At 56.2% G+C, this 20,085-nt stretch overlaps 8 protein-coding genes across 8 annotated transcripts; 5 read left to right on the top strand and 3 right to left on the bottom strand.

Moving 5' to 3' along the window:
* Positions 1-436: 436 nt before the first annotated feature.
* HER10_EVM0006526 (tetracycline resistance protein from transposon) lies at positions 437-1,800 on the bottom strand (the record flags this gene model as incomplete). Its single annotated transcript, XM_035476109.1, has 3 exons — positions 437-769; positions 815-1,668; positions 1,758-1,800. 3 exons carry the CDS (start codon positions 1,798-1,800, stop codon positions 437-439), a joined length of 1,230 nt encoding a protein of 409 aa, XP_035329488.1.
* A 942-nt stretch (positions 1,801-2,742) lies between these two features.
* Positions 2,743-3,445, top strand: HER10_EVM0006194 (uncharacterized protein). Its single transcript, XM_035475786.1, has 3 exons — positions 2,743-2,859; positions 2,985-3,099; positions 3,173-3,445. Exons 1-3 carry the CDS (start codon positions 2,828-2,830, stop codon positions 3,239-3,241), a joined length of 216 nt encoding a protein of 71 aa, XP_035329437.1. The 5' UTR covers positions 2,743-2,827; the 3' UTR covers positions 3,242-3,445.
* Positions 3,446-3,641: 196 nt separating this feature from the next.
* HER10_EVM0009302 (Mak10 subunit) lies at positions 3,642-6,716 on the top strand. Its single transcript, XM_035478793.1, has 7 exons — positions 3,642-3,943; positions 4,011-4,136; positions 4,197-4,264; positions 4,327-4,455; positions 4,507-4,734; positions 4,806-5,267; positions 5,329-6,716. Exons 1-7 carry the CDS (start codon positions 3,910-3,912, stop codon positions 6,598-6,600), a joined length of 2,319 nt encoding a protein of 772 aa, XP_035329842.1. The 5' UTR covers positions 3,642-3,909; the 3' UTR covers positions 6,601-6,716.
* A 6-nt stretch (positions 6,717-6,722) lies between these two features.
* HER10_EVM0005125 (uncharacterized protein) lies at positions 6,723-8,514 on the bottom strand. Its single transcript, XM_035474749.1, has 3 exons — positions 8,083-8,514; positions 7,256-8,004; positions 6,723-7,164 (listed from the first exon to the last, which is right to left on the bottom strand). The coding sequence occupies exons 1-3, from the start codon at positions 8,166-8,168 to the stop codon at positions 7,046-7,048; spliced, it is 954 nt and encodes a 317-aa protein (XP_035329304.1). The 5' UTR covers positions 8,169-8,514; the 3' UTR covers positions 6,723-7,045.
* A 3,222-nt stretch (positions 8,515-11,736) lies between these two features.
* Positions 11,737-14,313, top strand: HER10_EVM0012174 (uncharacterized protein; the record flags this gene model as incomplete). The annotated part of the gene is made up of 2 exons (XM_035481575.1): positions 11,737-11,964; positions 12,196-14,313. 2 exons carry the CDS (start codon positions 11,737-11,739, stop codon positions 14,311-14,313), a joined length of 2,346 nt encoding a protein of 781 aa, XP_035330185.1.
* Positions 14,314-14,347: 34 nt separating this feature from the next.
* On the bottom strand, positions 14,348-16,278 carry HER10_EVM0005438 (PCI domain-containing protein). Its single transcript, XM_035475056.1, has 3 exons — positions 15,920-16,278; positions 15,772-15,854; positions 14,348-15,705 (listed from the first exon to the last, which is right to left on the bottom strand). The coding sequence occupies exons 1-3, from the start codon at positions 16,102-16,104 to the stop codon at positions 14,699-14,701; spliced, it is 1,275 nt and encodes a 424-aa protein (XP_035329351.1). The 5' UTR covers positions 16,105-16,278; the 3' UTR covers positions 14,348-14,698.
* A 211-nt stretch (positions 16,279-16,489) lies between these two features.
* Positions 16,490-18,160, top strand: HER10_EVM0009463 (WD domain-containing protein). The gene is made up of 5 exons (XM_035478949.1): positions 16,490-16,584; positions 16,634-16,675; positions 16,726-16,813; positions 16,873-17,469; positions 17,523-18,160. The coding sequence occupies exons 1-5, from the start codon at positions 16,511-16,513 to the stop codon at positions 18,066-18,068; spliced, it is 1,347 nt and encodes a 448-aa protein (XP_035329865.1). The 5' UTR covers positions 16,490-16,510; the 3' UTR covers positions 18,069-18,160.
* A 720-nt stretch (positions 18,161-18,880) lies between these two features.
* On the top strand, positions 18,881-20,034 carry HER10_EVM0012464 (short chain dehydrogenase; the record flags this gene model as incomplete). Its single annotated transcript, XM_035481859.1, has 2 exons — positions 18,881-19,345; positions 19,423-20,034. 2 exons carry the CDS (start codon positions 18,881-18,883, stop codon positions 20,032-20,034), a joined length of 1,077 nt encoding a protein of 358 aa, XP_035330213.1.
* Between the last annotated feature and the right edge of the window lie 51 nt (positions 20,035-20,085).

The following is a 20,085-nucleotide window of genomic DNA, read 5'->3' as shown; positions in this document are numbered from 1 at the left end:
TGGTGTTTCAACCTTTTCCCTCCTGGCCGGGCTTTCCATGGCTCAGTCGCATCATTACATCACCAGACTGCAACCATAGGGCCAATCCTCGAGTGGTTCATTCTACTTTATTCCCCATGATCTACGCCACGAACCATTGAGCTCTTTCGAAATCTTGTGCTAGCAGTTGCATCCAGAGCTTGTCATTACTGGAATCCTGGCCACGTTTCTTGCGCTTGACAGGTCGTGACAGGGCACTGCGCCACTCGCCAAACTCGAAGATCACCTTGTCCTTCCCCCCCCCCTTCCCAGAGGCATGGGTTCCATTGGCACCAAGTGCGGAAAATAAAGCATGAACATGGGATACAGGGACCTTAACCCGACTCCAAAACCTATCGTGCTTCGTTCCACACCTCACCGCATTCTACAAATAAAACTCAGCCACACCTGCTTTCTACTAAGACGCCAGCATCCTTCGCATGAAAAAGAACGAGTGTACCATGGCACTCGCCAACGGATGCAACACCCACGGCGTCTCGAACTTGACATGCCTCGCTATCGACCTCGCGATAGTCGTCCGCGGTGAACCCGCAGTGAACATGAAGTCGTGCATGAGTTCGTCCGTCAGTCGCTGCACCTTTTCCATCCGGGGGAACATGTCCTTCTCAAACGCCTCGATCCTCTTATCTAGATATTCGGGTGCATCTGCACTTGCATCACTGCTCTCGGCAACGGCGCTGATGACGGCTTTGGCCAGCTTCATCGCATCCTCAAGCGCAACATTAACTCCCTAGCCAGCAAATGGCGTCATCAAGTGCGCCGCATCTCCAATGACTGTCACGCCGCGCCGGTGCGGCCAGGTGAAGCCCACGGGGAGCATGTAAAGCGACCTAGGAGTGCACTCCCCCGCAGCCTTGGTGATCGCCTCGGTGAGCTCCGGAGCCCAGTCCTGATATAAAACCAGAAGCGCCTTCTTGACTGCCTCGAGGTCGTGCGGATCATACCCGCAGACCTCGGGAGACGCCCAGTCCTCCCCGCCGCCGCCAGTGCTCGACGCATATATGCTCAGGCTGCCATCGCCCATCTGTTGAATCGAGAGACGCTTGCCGTCGCTGTTGGCAAAGACGCTACCTCTATTGGCGAGCTTGTAGACTTGAGGAGCCGTCTCGGCCGCGTTCGGGATGCTCATGCCGTATAACTTGATCCCCGTCCATAAGGGCTTAATATCCGGCGCCAGAAGCCTGCGGACCTTGCTCCACGCGCCGTCTGCGCCTACAACCAGATCGAAACCACCAATACTAGTATGTTCAAACACAAGACTGCCGTCTTCTCTGACTTCCTTGAGTCGGTGACCCCATTTAATCATACCCGGCGGAAGAGTCTCGGCAAGAATCTCACGCAACTTGGGCCGGTCAATCTCCGGACGCTCCTGTAGCGAGCTGCCGAGCCCCGTCGCGGAGTTGACGAACCACGGCTTGTTGTTCTTGTCGACGATGGCCATGTACTGGCCGTCGTACCGCGCGTGCTTGAGGAACTCGTCAAAGAGGCCTGCTTCTTTGAGCGCGGCCAGCCCGGTGTCTGTGTGTAGATCCAGACTCCCGCCCTGCGATCGAAAGTTTGGCGAGGCCTCGCTCTCGAAGACGGTTGTTTCGATCTTGGCTAGGTGTAAGAGGCGGGCTAGTAGACATCCTGGCGGGAGATTTGTCAGTTTGCATGCTGACTTGAGGAATCCGTATGAGCGTGGTGTAGTACGGATGGTTTATAAATAAGCAGCTTACCTGCAGGTCCTGCTCCTATGATTGCTATCTTGGGGTTTGACATGGCTGACATGGCCTATCGGGTGAGTGATGACAGTTCAACTTCACGTAGTTGACGCTCTTAAATGATGAGCCCAATTAAAGATACTGGGGTAGACAATACAAGTGCCCTTCTGAATTTGACAGGCTCGAAGTACTTGTAACTCGTGTATTGAAGGTCTTACTTGGCGAGGATAACGTGGTACATTAGATGTATCTCCCAAGGCAAGACAAACGGAAGGAAGTTCGCGTGGACAGAAGCGTGTTAAGTACATGTCACCGGATTAGTGGTGCCGGAATTGAATCAACGATGTTAGTCTGCCCGTTTGTCAAGCGTTAAAGAAGGATGATACCTACACGCGGCTCTCTCGCACCCGCAGTCGCTAGTACTCAAGCACAGATGCAATAGTCGTTGTCATCACTCTAAAACATCAGGGATCGTGTCCAGAAACATGTCGTATGTGGCTAGGGAGGACGGTGGCTTCTTGAGTGGTTGCATAGAGTTCAAAGATAATTGCTCCGGAATCCCGTTTTACACGAACTCCTAGACTGACAGCTTTCCTGCGAAACCCGTTCCACATTGTAAGTCGCACTAGACATGTAAAAGGCGATGACGCAGCTGAGCATTACAGCCTTAAGATGGTGCAAAGCTTGACGCCGATTAGCCGTGGCCTATCAGCCGCAAGACCCGGCTCCAACGAGACTACTCATAGTGACAAGTGACGAAGACTTCGTGTTGTGTTGCTGCAGTGAAGTTTGAATATCAGAAAGGGATGCTGCCATCTCATCTTTCTGAGTTCTGAGTGGTCAAGTACCAAAGTACCTGGCTTCGAGGCCTGTGAGGCACAGAGAACCTGAGAAGAGTGGAGACCCGCTCACCCGTGCAGTGCCGTCCTCGTCGCTTGAGGCTCTGTCTGCCTCAGGCCACAAAGGCATCGAACTCGGAGCTTGCACTTCGGGGAATCCAGAAACCTTCAATTGATCACATCCGCCCGAGCTGACTGCCCCCCTATATAACCTCGTCCATCAACAAAACCAAACAAACCGCCAAAATGGTCTTCGCCTGGAAAGCCGCCGGTATCACGTGAGTTCAATTGACGAACGCCCTTCTCCCGAACCTCTTTTGCATCCGTCGCAATTGGGCAGCACCCGCGACCGAAGCCGAGAAAAGGAAAGGAAAAAGCTAACCCGGCAACCCCCGATTTGCAGCTACAACCGCTACCTCGCCGTCGCCTCGCGCGTCGTGCGCCGCAGCTTGAAGGAGGACAAGAGACTCATTGCCGAGCGTCGTGGAGAGATGGATCTCCGTTTCGCCAAGTGGGAGGTGAGAAAGCGATCCGAACATATGACGATGGGCATCGAACAGAATGGCTGACTCCAATGTACCGCAACCGCAGAACGGCAAGCAGGGCGAGATCAAGAACCTTGCTGAGGCCACCGTCAACGCTCCTCCCCCTTCTTCGTAAATTTCCGAACCGACACGCGTGAGAGAGATGGAGAGGGAATTGCATCCATGGGTTGTCGAGGGATAGATGGGGAATGATGGGGAGTGAAGACACCCTCCCCGGGTACCCGCCGGCTTCAGCTTGACAGCTGAGCTGCTGTATCATATGAGAAATTGGGCATAAAATCTATCAATCGAAATGCCATGCTAAGACCTTGTTGACCGATCTAAATTGAACGTGTGCACTGCCAGGCGCCGGTGACAAAATGTTGCGATGTCGGGGGCGGGTCACGGCTGACCAGCGCGCGCTCTCGCTCGACGTCGGCCAGAATGTTGGGCGTGCTTTCCAGGTTCCCTCCACCCAAATTTGCCCGCCTGCCGGACAAATTCGGTTGTGATCAATCAATCACTCCATGTTTCCCGTTCCATATACCCGTAACTTGCAACAACCCCAAATTCGCAGTTTTCATATAGGAACCAAAGACGTTACCGTTGCACTTTTATTCTCAACTGCTTGTTGAAAATCATTCCATAGGGGACCTAGGGCAATCATCGTGTTCCGAATTTACCGGCCATTTTTTCTCCTTGATGGGCATATCCATGCCCAGGCCAATGCAACTGTGACCTCACTAAAACCTGCACTCAACGCACTCACACAACCCAAGAGTCTCATGAGGTGCAGTTGCTGATATGGCCATCCCGTCCGGCTTTGGAATGTCTGATGGTAAGAAAATATCACAGCCCGATTGAGATCCTTTTTTGGCATCACGTTCCACTCACCAATTCTCAAGACATTTCAAGGCTCTCGCTTGAGCTGGACCGCCAACCCCACCCTCCGCCGCCGCCTCCGCCCAAGGCGTCGAACAACGGCATCGTCGCTTTTGATATCACGTCAAAATTCAAGACAGCCGCGGAAAGTAAGCTGCAGGAATCCTACCATAATGAGAACAGGATGTTGGACTGACCGTCTTACGCAGCGCTTGCCCCTGGCGAACTGGTCAAGGATGGCTTCTTCACGCTGTTTGAGTCCGTTGGGGCTCTCGAGGTACGTGGGCCGATGGGGTTTTGATGGAAGCTATGAGGGGCTCCCTACTGACAGCCACCCAGATCATGGACCCGAAGATGGACAGCGGTTGCTTGGAAGCCGAGGATTCGCTAGACGTGGACTATGATGTGACTCGCCCTCTTCTCCCTGAGGAGGTTCTTGGCATAATCGACCAGCTGCTCTGCCACGAAGTTAGTTTCGCGCCGGTAGAGTCATTTTCTCTCTGCTGACTTGGTTTGCAGATGGCCTGGCATGTTGGATATCCTCTCTCTCAGACCGTCCTCACAAGCGTGTACGTCGAGTCGATTCTCATGCCGAATCCTGCCACCATCGACGACGCGCACTTCATCAGAGATGCCAACGGCACGCCGCCGGCGCCGATGCATGCCGTTCTTCGAGCATATTGCTTGGGTCTGTTGAAGACGTGCGGAAATGTCAACGAGAGGATCAAGAATGAGCATTACTATGAAGTCAGTCTCTCCGCATAGCAACTTCCTCACCTACACACACATCCATCTCCCTGACTGACCAATTGATATAGGAAGAGGACTTTGTCACAAATACGTACAACAGGATCCTCCTCGACGATTTCAGCGTAGAGTCTGTACGCGATGTCCTCAAGGACGCAAGCTTCATTCTGCGGCAACTATCGGATTCAATACCAAAGGGAACTATTGACGCCCTGAACAACAGGCTGCTCCTCCGGTACACGTTCCTCGCAGCCATAGACCACACGCAGTACCGGACAGATCCGGCCCTCATCAGGAGCCCCTGGAAAGAGGCTCTGGATTTGCTTCCTGGTATCCAGAGCACTCATGCGCTCGGAAAGTCCGTACCCGAGGCTTGTAGTGCGAAACTGCAGCGCAAGCTCGCCAGCACGATGCCGCCACGACCGATTGTCGAGATAAGTTTTGACGACGCCTTTGGGCACCTTACGAAGATGATTAGCGACGGTCTGGAAGTCGTGGGAGTGCTCGACTACACCGACGCCATCTGCCTCCAGGTACATATCTCGCAAACACATCCCCATTCTCTTGATCAACTACTCACACGAAAACGTCTAGACCTACGTCACAACCTTCCAAGCAAAGAAGCCCCAGCCCCTAATCTTCGTCCGCACCCTCCTCCAAAGCTTCCTCTTTAAAGACATGCAGGTCCTCGGCCACAAGTCCATCCGCCAGCTCCTCGACGACGACCTCTCCATCGTCTCCCTCCCCAACAGCCCCCTCCTCGACCGCGCCAACGACGACGTCGAGGCCCCGCAGGACCCGCGCGTAGCCATCGCCGACACTATGGAATCCTTCCGCCGGCGCGCCGCCCAGCCCTACCTCGACATCCTCCGTACCTTCTGCCAGAACCGGTGCCGCGTCCGCCGCACCCTGTGTCACATTGTCCGCGACTGGGAGAACCTCCAGTTCGACGCCGAGGACATTGACCAGGTCCTTCAGGAGCACACCGGCGAGCGGCCCCTCGTGTATCAGTCGGCTGCCGGCCAGCCCGTCGAGCAGTGGTCCCTCCCGCTCTCGTCGTGGGCGTACCTGTACAAGATCAAACAAATGGAGTGGATCGTCCAGCTCGGCTTCGAGCTCGAGGTCTACCAGCCGGACGAGCTGGCCGGCATGTACTGGTACCTCAACTTCCTCGCAAAGAACCGCCTCCAACACGTCGAGCGCATAAAATCGTTCGTCGTCCGGAGCCTGAACCAAGCCCGCTCAGGGGCCAGCAACAAATCAACAACAACATCATCATCCTCTGGGGGCCTCACACCCGCCGCAGAAGCCCAATACACCAAATCCCTCTCCTTCCTCCGCCAAACCCTCCTCGACGCCGCCGCAACAGAAAGCCTCGCTGACGCCCTCTGCTGCCTCTACACCGTCCTCCACCGCCACCGCCTCATCACCCCGCCCCCGCGACCCTACAGCACCGACGAGCTCCGCTACGAGCTGCGCATGAAGCCCTTCGCCGCCATCGGCCTGCCCTCGCTCCCGACGTTTGAGGAGTACACCGTCGGCACCTCGCAGGCGGACTGCCCGACGCGCGACCTGCTGGAGCTCGCGGACCGGGCTGTGGCAGGCGCGAAGAGGGCGCTGGAGGTGATGAGCAAGTTCTCCGAGGTCGAGGCGTTTTCCGTCGGGTCGCATGATCGGTGGGTGCCGTCGGTGAAGAACGGGCTCAAGGCGTGCATCGCCACGGGGCTAGCTGTGTCGGTCGTGCGAAAGGCGTTGGACAAGTCGAGCGGCGAGGGCGGGGAACTGAAGCTCAAGGCCGAGGTGCCGACTCCTGATAAGTCGTATCACGAGTGGTGGATCGTTCCGCGAATCATACCCGTCGCATGAGATGTATACGACTTTTGGTAGAGAAGATATGTGGCACATGAGAAGTAGATATGTGGTGGATTATTGATATCCTACTTTCTAAGAGAAGAAAAAAAAACAAATTCATAGAATACACCTACCCACCCCCTTTCCAAATTTGCCGGGAATCATGTGATACCTAAATGCAAAGTATATCCCATGCGTCCAACGCTTCGTCCAACCCGTTTTTTACCCCCGTGTTGATATTCCCACATAAAAATCAATACAGGTTCTTGTGTCGTCATGAAACATGACTGCTTGCTTGCATATACGCTGAGCGGCTAACGCTGACATGCGCACCTGTTGCCTCTAGCTTGCTTGTGTCTACATATGTATGCTGATATGTCCCATCCCTGCACCTGTCCGAGGTCATATAGTTTGACTCGGGGCAGGGCAGGAATTAAATGGGCTATTATGTGACGTTAATTTACGCGCGCTTCTTGGCGGCAATCGACCTGAGCTTCACGGTCTGCTCGTAGAGAACATCCTTGAAGGCAAAGAGCAATGCGGCGGTCAACACACTCTGGGTGACCTTGGGGCCGATACCTGTGGGGAAAAAGAAGGGAAAAAGTCAGCATTACAGAACCGAAAAAAGGGGGGGACACCATCTCGGAACGGTATCCGAGGTAACACTCACCCTTGTAGAGACCAGCGTATCCCTCCTCGCGGATGACCCTGCTAATGGCCTGGGACATGCCCTCCTTCTTCTCGCCGTTGCCGGCGACGTGCATCTGGCTCTTGACCGTGATGTACGGGTACGTGACCGAGGTCGCAAACAGCTTGCCCGCGGCGCCGAGGAAGAAGGCAATGGTCGGCGTGACCCGCCTCTTCTTCTCGACTGTGTTCTTCATCTGCTCAAAGAGGGTGTACTGCAAAATGGGGTTGATGACGAGCACCAGCGCCGGGATGACGCCGTTGAAGAGGGCCTGGGGTCCCTCGTTCTTGAGGAGCGCCAGGAGGGTGCCGATGGTCGAGGGCGCCTTCTTGGGCTTCGCGGCCTGGGCCTCCTCGTCGCCGGCGGTGCTGGCCTCCTTGCCCTTGCCGCCGCGGGTGGTCATGCGGGTGTTGACGACCCAGATGGGATTCGTGATGATGACGGTCGCGGAGCCGGCGATGGCGCCGGCGATCATGGACTCGACGGTCGTGAGCTTCTTGCTGGCGCGGCCGGCCTTCTCGGCGGCGGCTTCGAAGAAGGCGCGGGTCCACTCGTACCAGTAGTAGTAGACGAAGTTGGTGACGCTGATGCCGAAGAGGGCGGATTCGAGACCAGAGTAGAGGCCCGAGACGCCCTCGCGGGCCACGATCTTCTGGACGGCCGTGAGGAAGGCCGAGTCGGCGCGCTTCGATTCGACTTGGGCTCGGGTGGAGAGGGTGATGAGAGGGTAGCTGTTGGCGCGGGTGCGCGCGGATTAGAAGAGTGTCTCTTGGGGTATAAGACAGGAGGGGGGTTTGCGGTGGCCTTACGTCAGGGCCATGGAGAGGAGACCGCCGCCGGCACCGGCGAGGGCGTGGGCGACATTGTCGTTTTGGGGGAGGACTGGCTTCGACATGGTTGCTTGTGAATTGGGGTTGAGGTTGAGTGGATGGTGGGTGTGGTGTCGTGGTATAAGTTCGTGGGCAAAAAGGTTCGATAGATGAGACGATGATATTATTGATTCAAAACTGATGCAGCATCTAAATGCGGGTGACGATGGAGTGTAGATGGTATCGTTGCGACGGTTGTGGTAATAATAATGATGGCAGTGGTAGGAAAGGTTGCTGCTGAATGGCCCTATACCATCTCAAACAAGAGCGTTCGGTCCCTTTTGGGTTCTGGGGAGCCGAGGTCAAGCACGTTTTCAATGCCGAAGGGGGGGTCGGAGGGAGTGAGGGAGGGCAGTGATGGGCGTCGTCGTCTGCCGCTAAGAACCTTAACCCCAGTTATGTCATTACCTGCCGTGTTATATATTTCATGCGCGCGATCACAGGACAAGGGGGATGACAAAGGGGTCGCATGTGATGGGGCTCCTCCCCAGAAGCCTGGCACCGTGGCACGCCTGGCACGGCCTGGGACTCCGGGTCCCTTCGGGAGCTCGTGGGGTCGGAGCTATTTCGGGGCCCGGGAAGATATGCTTCATTTGGGAAGAAAACACGCTTTCTATATTCCTTTCTTTCTTGTGTTTCTTTCTAATGATCAAGCGCACAGTGAATGCAACACCTGAATAGAATGGAAGCAGCAGAAGAGTCGGAGCCATGTAGCAGTATGATTATGAACAGGAATATTGTATAAGGCGAGAGACATTGTACCTTGTGATTTCTACCCGGCAATGCCTCGGCACCGGTTCCGTTGGGATGTAAGCCAGCCAAGGTCCATTTGAAGAAACGGAAGTACTGCCGAGCATCAAGGGAGAGAATGCCTATCGCATTCGCCTGATAGACCAGGGTTATAAATCTGATCATGACAGCTTCGCGACCCTCTTTCCATGAGATAAGGCAAGGACATCAAAGGCACCCACCATCAGCGTCCGTAAGTATGTACTTATTCAAGGGCGCATCAGCTAACACTTCTTGAAGAAGCTGACGAGGGACCTTTTTCACGGACCGGGAATCTGGGTGGGCCACCTCAAAGAGCGGGACAGATCGGAACAGCGGGGAAAAGTTATTCCCCTGTCATCGCAACCTCCCGTCAATGGCCTTGAAAGCTGACGGGGCGGGACCCCCCGCGACGGAGGGGCTGAGCTAAGCCTAATATGGGACTAAGTAAACAAAACAGATTTGACAACCCAAATGGCCAGGCCCAACCGTTCCTCTGTGCAGACTGCAGCCCGCATGTACACACCACTTCGCGACGACACTTATCCAATGCATAGAATTTGACATATTCCTATTGCTTGTTTCACACGAAGGCCATTGAGCCTAGTTTTTTGTCGTCCTTTTCTTCTTTTTTTGGTAGAAAAGTCTATGCGACAATCATAGAGCGCGGCCTTTTTTTTTTTCTTGGTTCTTTTTGCCATTCGCGCATTTCTCAAAATGGCGACGCCACGACCTAGAGGCGGTAGCGACGAGCTGCTTTCGTCGCCAGACCCGCTCAACGACACCGTCTCCTCCGCCCTCTACCCTTCCTCGCGTCGCGTAACTCGAAGTCAGAGATCACAACGTCTATTCTCCCTCGGCGGCAGCAGCACTTCGCCTAGAAAGCAAATGTTCGAGCTCGAGGTTGGCGACGACCGTCAGCCGAAACGGCTGCTAGTGACCGTTGAAGCCGAGGGCGATTACGAAAATGTCGGTGTCGGGAATGTTGGGCGCAGATTGTTCAACGCAGACACACCCACCCTCAGCCGCGGCGCATACACAACAACAGTTCCTCTGGCCGGCGATAGGAAGAACACGGCCGTCAAGACACCCGCGCGGAGAGGTCGACCCCCCAAATCCGCCGGAACGCCCAAGACCGGTACGGCGACGAAGAGGAGGGCTACAGCTTCTCCACGAAAGACACCAAGACAAGCCCGCAGAGTCAAGACCATTACCGATTCAGATGGCTTAGAAACCGATATCACCATTCAGGGCACACCGAGATCAACCACCCGTCCCAGACGGGCCACCAGTCGTCAACCGCGCGAAGTTTCCCAAGACCCGGCGCCCTCTACGATACCCCCCAGCACAACCCGGCGTCGCGGCCGCCCAAAACGCGTCGAGTTTTCCGATCAACCTGTGGAAACGGTCGAGAACGATGTTGACCTTGATGGCGTGGCGCCTTCTGACGACGGTCTCGCAGCGAGCATGGAAGACATGATTGTAGACGATCCCACCCCGAGGCGAGAGCTCCCCGCGAACCCGATGCCGGAATCCGAACCAGATATATGGATGCAAACAATGTCTGACCAAGCAACGCCGCGCGCATCAACACAAGACAACCCAATCGCCCTCAGTCCGACACCAGCTTATATGCAAGATAAGAGCCCAACACCATCTGAACAGCTTCATTCGGAGTCCGAGAATGAACCCGCATACAACGAATACGATTTCGCACCGGGTGCGCCTAGCGACATCTCATCACTCATTGGCGACAACGATGGCAATGACGAACTCCGCGACCAGGATACTGTTGCTCAAGGCGAAGATTTCAGTATGATTTTCGCCAACTCTATTCCTTCCATGAGGGGCCACATGAGCATGCATGACCTTCGCTCAGAAGATGTCGGTGAAGAAACTGGCTTGATCGTCAACCAGACCCTCGAAACTTTGAGGCGAAGCGGTGCCCTGCATGTTGACGATGATGAGGATGAGATCGAAAGTATCCCCGCCAAGCAATCCTCGCCAGTACGAAATCCCCCGGCTCAAGAGGAAGAAGTTCAGTCGCAGCAGGAGACGGAACCGCATGTGGATCCCATTGTGGCCACAGAGGCTGAAGAAATCGAATCTCCGGTCGCCCTTCCGTCGCTGCCTCGTCCGGATCTCCCACCTCCATCTCTCGCATCCAAGGAGACGTCACCGAGCAGAGGGTACCAGTCGCCAGGCCGGGCTAGAAGCAGTCCTCGACGCAAGTCTATCCCGCTTAGCAGACAGCTTATGGAGTCCAAGGTCAAGCAGATGGATGCGGAGAACTCGAGGCTGGAGGAATCGAGAATGGACACCTCGCAGATTGACAACTCGTTTTCCAGCGTACCCTCAAGAGTTTTGGCTGCAGCGACACCCGGTGCTAAGAGCACCCGGCGGAGCTCGATGGTGAATGAGGAAATGTCTGTCATGTACGAAGACGACTTCTCTGAGATCCCGGAAGCCTACCTGGAAGCTGCTACGCCTGGGAGACCGAAGTTCCCTGAAGTCAATGACCTTGAGACGCAGCACGAAATCGAGCAAGAGATTGGGCGAGAGGCCGACGTCTCTCAGGCACGCGAGGAGACCTTGATGGACGAAGTACATGATGAGACCGTTAGGATCGAAGCACGGGAAGAAACCGTCATGAATGAAGCACACGAAGAAACCATTATGAATGAGGCACCAGAAGAAGATGAGGGGGAAGAGGACGCCGAGGCTGAAGAGGAAGAAGAGGCAGAGGAAGAGGCTCGTAAGAGTTCACCCAAGTCCGCAGCCCCATCTATTGCGAGTGTTTCTTACACTCGATCAGACTCAGCCAGAATGCCCACACCAGACGATACGCCCTCTCCCGCCGAGGTTCCTGTCCCTCAGTCAGACGCCAAGACCATCGAAGCGGCCCAAAGTTCGCCGACAGCTGCGTATTCTCAGTTGCCCGAAGAAGCAAGCTCTGATCTTCCGGTCCCGGACCTGACGGTTGATCTTCCTGCGGCCTCCAATGAGTACATCACGCCCGTTGCCCCTGTCTCGTCCCCAATTCCATCGCCCGATGTCAACCTCTTGGCGCCTCGCGCAGCATCACCGGACAACGGAGCTCGCCCTACGCTATCTCCTATTGTGAGGGCTGGACGAGCTCTACAAAGCGTCACGTCCGATGCTTCATCGCCTCCCCGCCAGAACTCTCTCGGTAGCCCCTTCAGACCTACAACAAGCAGCAGTCAGCCTCAGTCTGCCGCGAAATCGACTCGCAGCTGGACTCAGCCATTGTCCAACTTGATCCAGGCGGGAGCTCAATTCTTTGGTTCTCCGACCCGCGCCGCAGCACAACCTCAACCCCAACCCCTAGCGCCACAATTAACAGGAGAGCCGTTTGATGACCCATTCGGCCCCGAGAACGACCACACTGGCCAGCCCAGCTTTATGGAGGCCTTGAGTAAGAGCATGCGGACGTCTCCTGCCAGAGAAGAACCCGAGGTCTCGTTCTCAATGTCGGGATCGCTTCAAGTCGCTCCAGGCGATGAAGCCGATGAGATGAGCTGGATGCAAGAGGCTCCTGCCCCACGCGAGCAGCCCTTCGCTCAGTCGCGCTCCTTCCATTCTAGTACGAACACAGCTTCTAGGTCAATGCACAGCCGGCGACAGAGTTTTGAGATTAGTCTCGTTAGTCCGGATCGTGCCGAGGAGACCGAAGTCGAGGAAGAGCAGCCTGGAGCAGAAGATGAGGAGGAGGATGATGATATTTGGGCGGTAGAAGCATCGCGCCCGGCTTCGAATGGAGGCCGTCAACAGTCCTTTGCGAAGCGATCAGCGCCGTCTATCCCTCCCAGGCGCACAGCTCTTCCTAGCCCTTGGCAGAAACCCGCCGAGCCTGCCCCCAAGCAGACGCTGTTCACGCCAGCGGTGTCACGAAACCGCAAGTCAGACTTTGCAGACGGCGAAGTGGAGGACTTCTCGATGCTTTCTCAACAACAGAGCCGTCAGAAGCAGATTCCTCAAAAGGCGTTTGAGGTGGCCCAGAGGTCGTCCGCCAAGAAGGATCTGGCTGCCTTCTTCTCTTCTCCCAATCTCCTACCTGGAGCAGAGGGCGTCAAGGAGGTCTTGGACAAGAAGCGACTGAATCTCCAAGGTGCTGCTCAACGCCCTGAGCGGGTTGATGCCGGCCTCGAGACAAACTCCATGTTCCCATCTATTCCGCAGAAGGCTTTTGCCCCTTCCGCCAGCGGGCGTTCGGATTTGTTCTCGCCCGCCAAGCCTTCGGCGACCAAGTCTATTGCTGACACGTACGACTATTCGGATCCCGTATCGGCTATAAAACCGTCCGTCCTTGGAAAGTCGGTCATGGATACCCGTCGCGAGCTGTTCGCGTCAACGAACCTCCGCAGTAGCACCAGACACCGGTCCGAGATCCCAGACTCGCAGCCCAACATGTCCGACGAGGTATCGTTCCCCTCCGTACCGCAGAAGAAGAACTTTACGCCCAACGTGGGGGCCCAAAAGAACACCCAGAACAACCTCTTCAGCAAGGCCCCCTCGGCGGCCCCGGTGCCCTCGCTGACGCCGGTACGGATGCAGCTCACGCGCGCCGACATCCAAAAGTGGCAGGAGAGTAGTGCCTCCGCCATTGCGGAAAGCTCGCCCACCGCCGCCGAGTCCAAGTCGGTGTCAGAGTCCGAGTCGGAGCAGCGCGCCCGCCTCCTCCGGCCGTTGCCCGACAGGAACATGTCGCCGACAAAGTCGTGCCTGCGGTCCCCGCTGAAGCCCCGCACGCCGGGCCGCGTCGTCGAGTTCACGAGCAGCGTCCTCTCGCCCCTCGCGCAGGCCCAGGTCCGCGCGGAGCGGCGGTTGTCTGCTAGTTCTAGCGGTAGCGCCGCTGCTGCGCAGCAACAGCAGCAGCAGCGCATCGCTGCCATTATGGAGGAGGAGGACAAGGAGAATGGTGATGCTGCTGGTGCTGAAGCCACCGTCGTTGAGGAAGACGAAGAGATGAACGAAGACATGGACGTCTCCATGACCGACGCACCACAAATGGTAAACGATGTCCAGAAATCAGCACTCATCGAAGAGCAAGAACCCCAGCGTCTCTCGCAGACAATGTGGTCGCGCGACCACTGGCTGCTCCTCGACGACATCATCCAGCTGCGCCGCGAGGGCCCCTTTGACTTTGAGTTCCCCGACGACTTCACCAGCAAGTCGGCCTGGTTACTCGGCCGGTCCGTCAACTCGCACGGCGCCAGCTTGAAGCTGGAGCAGTGGCACCTCGACGTCGTGGACGCCTTCCAGGCCGAGGTGGGCGTATGGAGCGAGGAGGCGCTCGCCAAGAGGGTGTTTTCGCTCATTGTTGGGGAGGAGCTTAGGAGGCAGGGGAAGGCTCCCAAGGCTCCTTCGGTTCGGTTTTCATAGATGGGGTGTGCATGCATATTCATGAGGGTGATTGGGGAAGTGCGCGTGTGCATATTGGGCGTTTTCAATTTGGGAAAGTGTCCTGCTTAGTGTTGCAGGACATATGATTTTCACGACAGTCTCATGCTTAATGAGTGTGTATACAAGCTCTCACCACGTTTTTAAGGGGGAGGTTTGGGAGGCTGGGCGTCACAGGGCATCGTTATGTTTGATTTTTGTTTCTTGTCTTCATTGGTCACTCGGGCACCTCGCCCGATAAACTGTTAGGATACCACTTCATCAGAATGAATTTCTGTCTCATGCACCGCCGGCATTCGTGTCTATGGTAATAGTACAGTCCCAAATCCATTCCGCTTTGCCAACCCTGGACGCCTGCCTTTGTCATCTACTCGAGCATGGAGGCCTGGTTGGTGTAGAGAACATCCACCACGCTGCTCAGCTTCTCAACCGTAGCCAGGGCGTGATCGTATGCGCTGTCGCGCTCAGTCTCGTCAAAGATGATAAGGCATCCCGCGCCCTGGTCCAACACACCGATGATGACCTTGTCCAGGATCATCTGAGAGAGCTTGCGCTCCACCTGTTGCGTGTCGAGGCCGACCATCTTTGCGATATGGCTGATCTCGACGCGGGAGAATGGCTCGATGACCTTGATAAGGTTCTGCTCCAACATGGCGTCGTACAGACGTCGCAGGTGGTTGCGGATGAAGGCGTCGCTGCCGAGCTGCTCACGGTAAGACTGAAGGGCCTGCTCGTACTCCTCCAAGGACCGGTTTGAGTGCGCACGGGCAACGGCCTTCATGGCTTCGAGGTTCTTGCTGGCGTACTTCTGTGCTTGCTTGGACGTCATCAGGTTGTTGACGTCGTCGGCCAAGTTCAACATGATCTTGCACAGAAGCATGTACTGGAGAGCGGCAGTTGCCTTGACTGACTCGTCCTGGGTGTGGTAGCCATCGAGGGCCTCGATGAAGTAGGAGAAGGCGGTGTTGAAGTCCTTGTCTTCGGCGTGGAGCATACCGCTCTGCATATCGAGGTGGGCTTGAAGAAGAGGCGGGGTGTAGACGGAGGCGGCGCTCGTGCGGGCACTGGTGAGGGCGGCGCGGGCTTTGGGGATATTGCCGAGGGCGTGGTAGACACGCGACTCGAGGAGCTGGACTTCGACGAGGACAAGCTTGTCGTCCAGGCGCTTGAGCTCGCGGAGCAGGCCGTTGATGAGTGTGAGTGCGTCGTAGTAGGATTGCTTCTGCATAAGGAGCGCAACCAGGCGGGTCTCGAGGTTCTGGCGCAGGAAGCTGCGGCGCTCCGAAGTTGCCCATTCTATACATGACTTGGTAACTGCGATCTGGATATCGGTGCTGCCCTCAATCTTCTCGAAGAGGTCAAGCAGGGAGCGGACTGGCGGGGTCTTAGTTAGCACGCAATTCTATCACAACTGGGAAGAACAACAAGATGAATCCATACCAAGCTTTGCTGTCTTTGCCTTGGCGAATGAAGACAGGGTTGTCCGGCTTTTTGTGATCAGATCAACGAGCTCCTGCGTCTTCCTAAGCGGGTAGTTAGCAAACATGGGGCCCCCACGATGTCATCACCGGACCAAGGAGGGGCTCACTTCTCATCCCGGTACAACTCTCCCAAACCAAGCAACGCCGTCTCGTACTCCTTTACCGCAGCGTCGGAGGTTGCGGAGGAAGGGGGCTGAGAGATGATTTCCTTGTAGAGCTGCTCTGCCTTTCTGGGATCTGTCTTGGCCGCCTTCTGTGCCTCCTGCACTCTCGCCGATTCGCCCTGAGCCATCCTGACTGATTGATTTAACGTCGAATCGGATATGGTGGGTTCGAATTGGATTGCTGAATTGAGCTCGTGTGTCGTCGGCGTTGTTAAGTGGTGGTTTGGAGAAAGATCGCCGGATTCGTGGTGGGTTGAAGGTAGCTTGGTGCAGTGTCAAGAGCTCCAGCCGCCGCCTTCAGACAGGTCCAGGTTGCCATGACCGACGCAAGCAAGCCTGGCCGGCCAGCACCTTCGGTGGGCTGGAGGGCAGGGGCCACACGGGCCGAGATTGATCCGTCACCTTATCTGATTGGCAATTATCCTCCGATAAGTCCCCACCCCCACTTAAATTTTTGGGAGAGAAGTTCTGTGAGACTTTCCGAGCCATCGAGGATTCTATGGTCAAGCAAGAGACAGCATCGCGCCCGCCAATATGAAGATCAAGGCCATTTCTCGGAGCGTGGAGGCCTACCAGCCTCCAGGCGCAAATGCGCAAAAGCTTCCTCGGTAATTATAGATCACTGGCATCCGTAGACCTTGGCTAATCGCAATGCAGGAACCTCGATCCCGCCCAGCATCCTATGGAGCGCGCCAGAGAGTAAGTAGGCTTCGCCACATGTTGTGATTCGGGCTGACGAAGGATCACAGGTACACCAAAGCTCTGAATGCTGTCAAGCTCGAGCGCATGCATGCCGCACCTTTCATCGGACAGATGGGCAGCGGCCATGTCGAAGGAGTACGTCCAAAACGAGATGCAGAACGCCTATTGCCCCCGATTTCTAACAAATGAACCAGGTTTACTCGATGGCCAAAGACCCGAACTCTCTCAAGCACATGGCATCGGCCAGTGCCGACGGTGTGATCAAAGCTTTCGACCTGACGAGCCGAGCCGAGATTTGGCAGACGAAGAGCGCCCATTCCAATATCGTGCGGAGTCTTTGCTGGACGAAGGATGGAAAGCTTCTCAGTGCCGCGGCGGACAAGACCATCAAGCTTTGGGATCCCTACAACACGCCTGGCGATTCTCCGCCGATCTCCTCATGGCTGGGTACCAACGGTTTCCTCAGCTTGTCCCACCACCGAACGCGAAACGCCTTTGCGGCCTCCTCTTCCTCCAGTGAGATCGCCATCTACGACCTCGAGCGACAAAGTGCGGCACCTGAGGTCCTGCGCTGGCCGAATGCGACCGACTCCATCAACTGTGTTTCCTTCAACCAGGTCGAGCAATCCGTTCTGGGAAGTACAGGCGACGACAGGAGTATCGTCCTCTGGGACGTCCGTACTGCTATGCCCTTGACCAAGACGACGATGACGTTTACCTGCAACTCTCTCGCTTGGAACCCAATGGAAGCCTTCAACTTTGTCGTTGGTAGCGAAGACCATAACTGCTACGTAAGTCACCTGAAAATCGGATTACCCCTGAACATGCGATTAACAAGACGCAGATGTTCGACATGCGCAAGATGGACAGAGCGCTCAACGTCTTCAAGGGCCACGTCGCCGCCGTCATGAGCGTCGAGTTCAGCCCGACAGGTGAAGAATTGGTTTCCGGATCCTACGACCGAACAGTGCGCATCTGGAACCGCGACCAAGGACACTCTCGCGACATGTACCACACCAAGCGCATGCAGAGAGTGTTCAGCACCATGTTCTCCCCCGATTCAAAGTATGTTCTCAGTGGTTCCGACGACGGTAACGTCCGTGTCTGGAGAAGCAACGCCACAGACAGATCAGGCATCCGGTCCGCCAAGCAGAGACAGGCGCTCGAGTACAACGAGGCCTTGGTTGAGCGATACAGCCACATGCCGGAGGTCAGACGTATCAAGAAGCACCGTCATCTGCCCAAGGTTATCAAGAAGGCGGGCGAGATCAAGAACATTGAGCTCTCGTCGATCAAGAGGCGCGAGGAGAACGAGCGCAGACACACCAAGAAGCAGTTCGAGAGGCGGAAGGGCGAGAGAGAAAAGCAGATCTTGGCCCGAGAGAAGTAGGCGCATTCTGGATTTGCCACTGTTGGCGTTATTCCTTTGCATTGTTCGGCGTTGGGGCGGCTTGTTATGTCCATGTAAAAAGGGAAAGGGGGAATAGTCGTGTGAAAAGTGCAACTTAGATAAGGTTATACCACGGATCAACTCGTTTGGTCAAAAGAATGTAGCAATGATCATGAAATAGAATCATGAAGTAGGCTGATTAATTTCGATCATTTGATCATGACGAGGCATGTAATGAAGCATGCAAACTTGCGTCCCTGGACTCCCCTCCGCATGCTCTCGGGTGGCCGACATGTCCGCCGGGCTCGGATAAGCTTAACGAAGCTTGACGGCGGCGCTGACGGAAGTGGGGTCTCGGCTTGTCTGGCCGTGGAAGATGGGCGGCTGCCAGGGGCTCCGGGGCGTTTTAGTGGTCGTCCCACCAGGGGTTTCCAGGGGAAGCTGCCACCAGGGGAGGGGCCCCTAGGGCGCTTGGCCACCGTTTCAACGCCTCAGGTCCATCCACATGTGACGAGTTCCCGCCAGAGCGTCAAGCTCCCTTGGTGGCCCAATTGAGGTTTGGCTGTGCGCTTCTTCGTCTCATCTTTGTGCATTTTTCCGCTTCCAACGCTGGACGACACATCTTCACTTTTTTCGGAATCTCTTCTTCTCATACTCTTCTCCTAATTGTTCGAATCTGTACAGAGTGCGACGCCCATACGATCTCTCCTAATAATCGAACTCTCGAAACGACGTAGAGCTCCTACACTGCTCGACCCCTCGCACCACCACCACCACCACCACCACCGATATCCTCCCCCCAGACGCTCGCGATGGAATACCCTCGCCCACCCCAAAGCGACTCGTGGTTCGCGCCGCTCTCCCTCGACCTCCTCGTCAAGGTCTTCAAGATCACCTTCTTCCACCCCTTCGTCTCGTGGATCATCCCCCTCTGCTTCCGCGCCCAGGCCCTCCGCTGGGATGCCCCGCCCATGCTCGTGTCCATCGCCTGGGCATGCTTCATCACCGTCTGTTGGATCGCGCAAGCGGTCAACCTGCGCATCGCCTACGGCCTGCCGCGCGAGGTTGATCTCACCGAGGAGGTCATCGTCATCACGGGCGGCGCCAGCGGCCTGGGTCTCCTCATTGCCGAGGTGTACGGCATGCGCGGCGCGACTGTGGCGGTGTTGGACGTCAATGATATGGAGAACGGCGAAGCGCGGGGCGTCACCTTCTACAAGTGCGACGTGACGGACAAGGCACAAGTTGCGAGGGTTGCGGCGCAGATTGAAAGAGATGTGAGTTCACCAACTGAAACCCCTTTACAAGGCCGGAATGTGCCATTACAAAGACAGAAAGACTAACCCTCCTCCAGCTCGGCACCCCAACCGTCCTCATCAACAACGCCGCCATCGTAAAGGGCAAGTCCCTCCTCGACCTCGAATTCGAAGAGATTGAAAAGTCCATCACCACGAACCTGACCGCACACTTCTACACCCTAAAGACCTTCCTCCCGCCCATGATCCGCGGCGGCAACGGCGGCACCATCGTCACAATGTCCTCGGTCCTCGGCCACCTCGGCGCCGCTTCCCTGACGGACTACGCCGCCGCCAAGGCCGGCGTCACGGCCCTGCACAAGTCCCTGACCGCCGAGCTCGCCGCCTCCCACCCGGAGATCCGCACCATCCTCGTCGAGCCGGGCCAGCTGTCGACCCCCCTCTTCTACGGCGTGCAGACCCCGCACGCCTTTGTCGCGCCCGTCGTCGAGCCCGTCGACGTCTGCAAGGAGGTCATTGCTGCCATCGACGCCGGCAAGAGCGCGCACGTCGCGATGCCGCTGTACGCACGGTGGATTCACTGGTACAACGTGCTCCCCGTCGCCGTTCAGCAGATTGCGAGAAAGGTTGCGCGCGTGGATACTTCCATGCAGACGTTTATCGGCAGGCAAGAGCGGGGGATGAGCGAGAAGAACGGGAGTCTGATCTAGATCGTGTGTTTGTTGATTTTTATGTTTTCCTGCACAAATATCCATGGGAAA

Source organism: Colletotrichum scovillei (assembly GCF_011075155.1).
Source record: "Colletotrichum scovillei strain TJNH1 chromosome Unknown Contig00009, whole genome shotgun sequence".
NCBI lineage: Eukaryota > Fungi > Ascomycota > Sordariomycetes > Glomerellales > Glomerellaceae > Colletotrichum > Colletotrichum scovillei.
The sequence above is the reverse complement of the archived record's forward strand: the minus strand, read 5'-3'. Positions and strand labels throughout refer to the sequence as shown.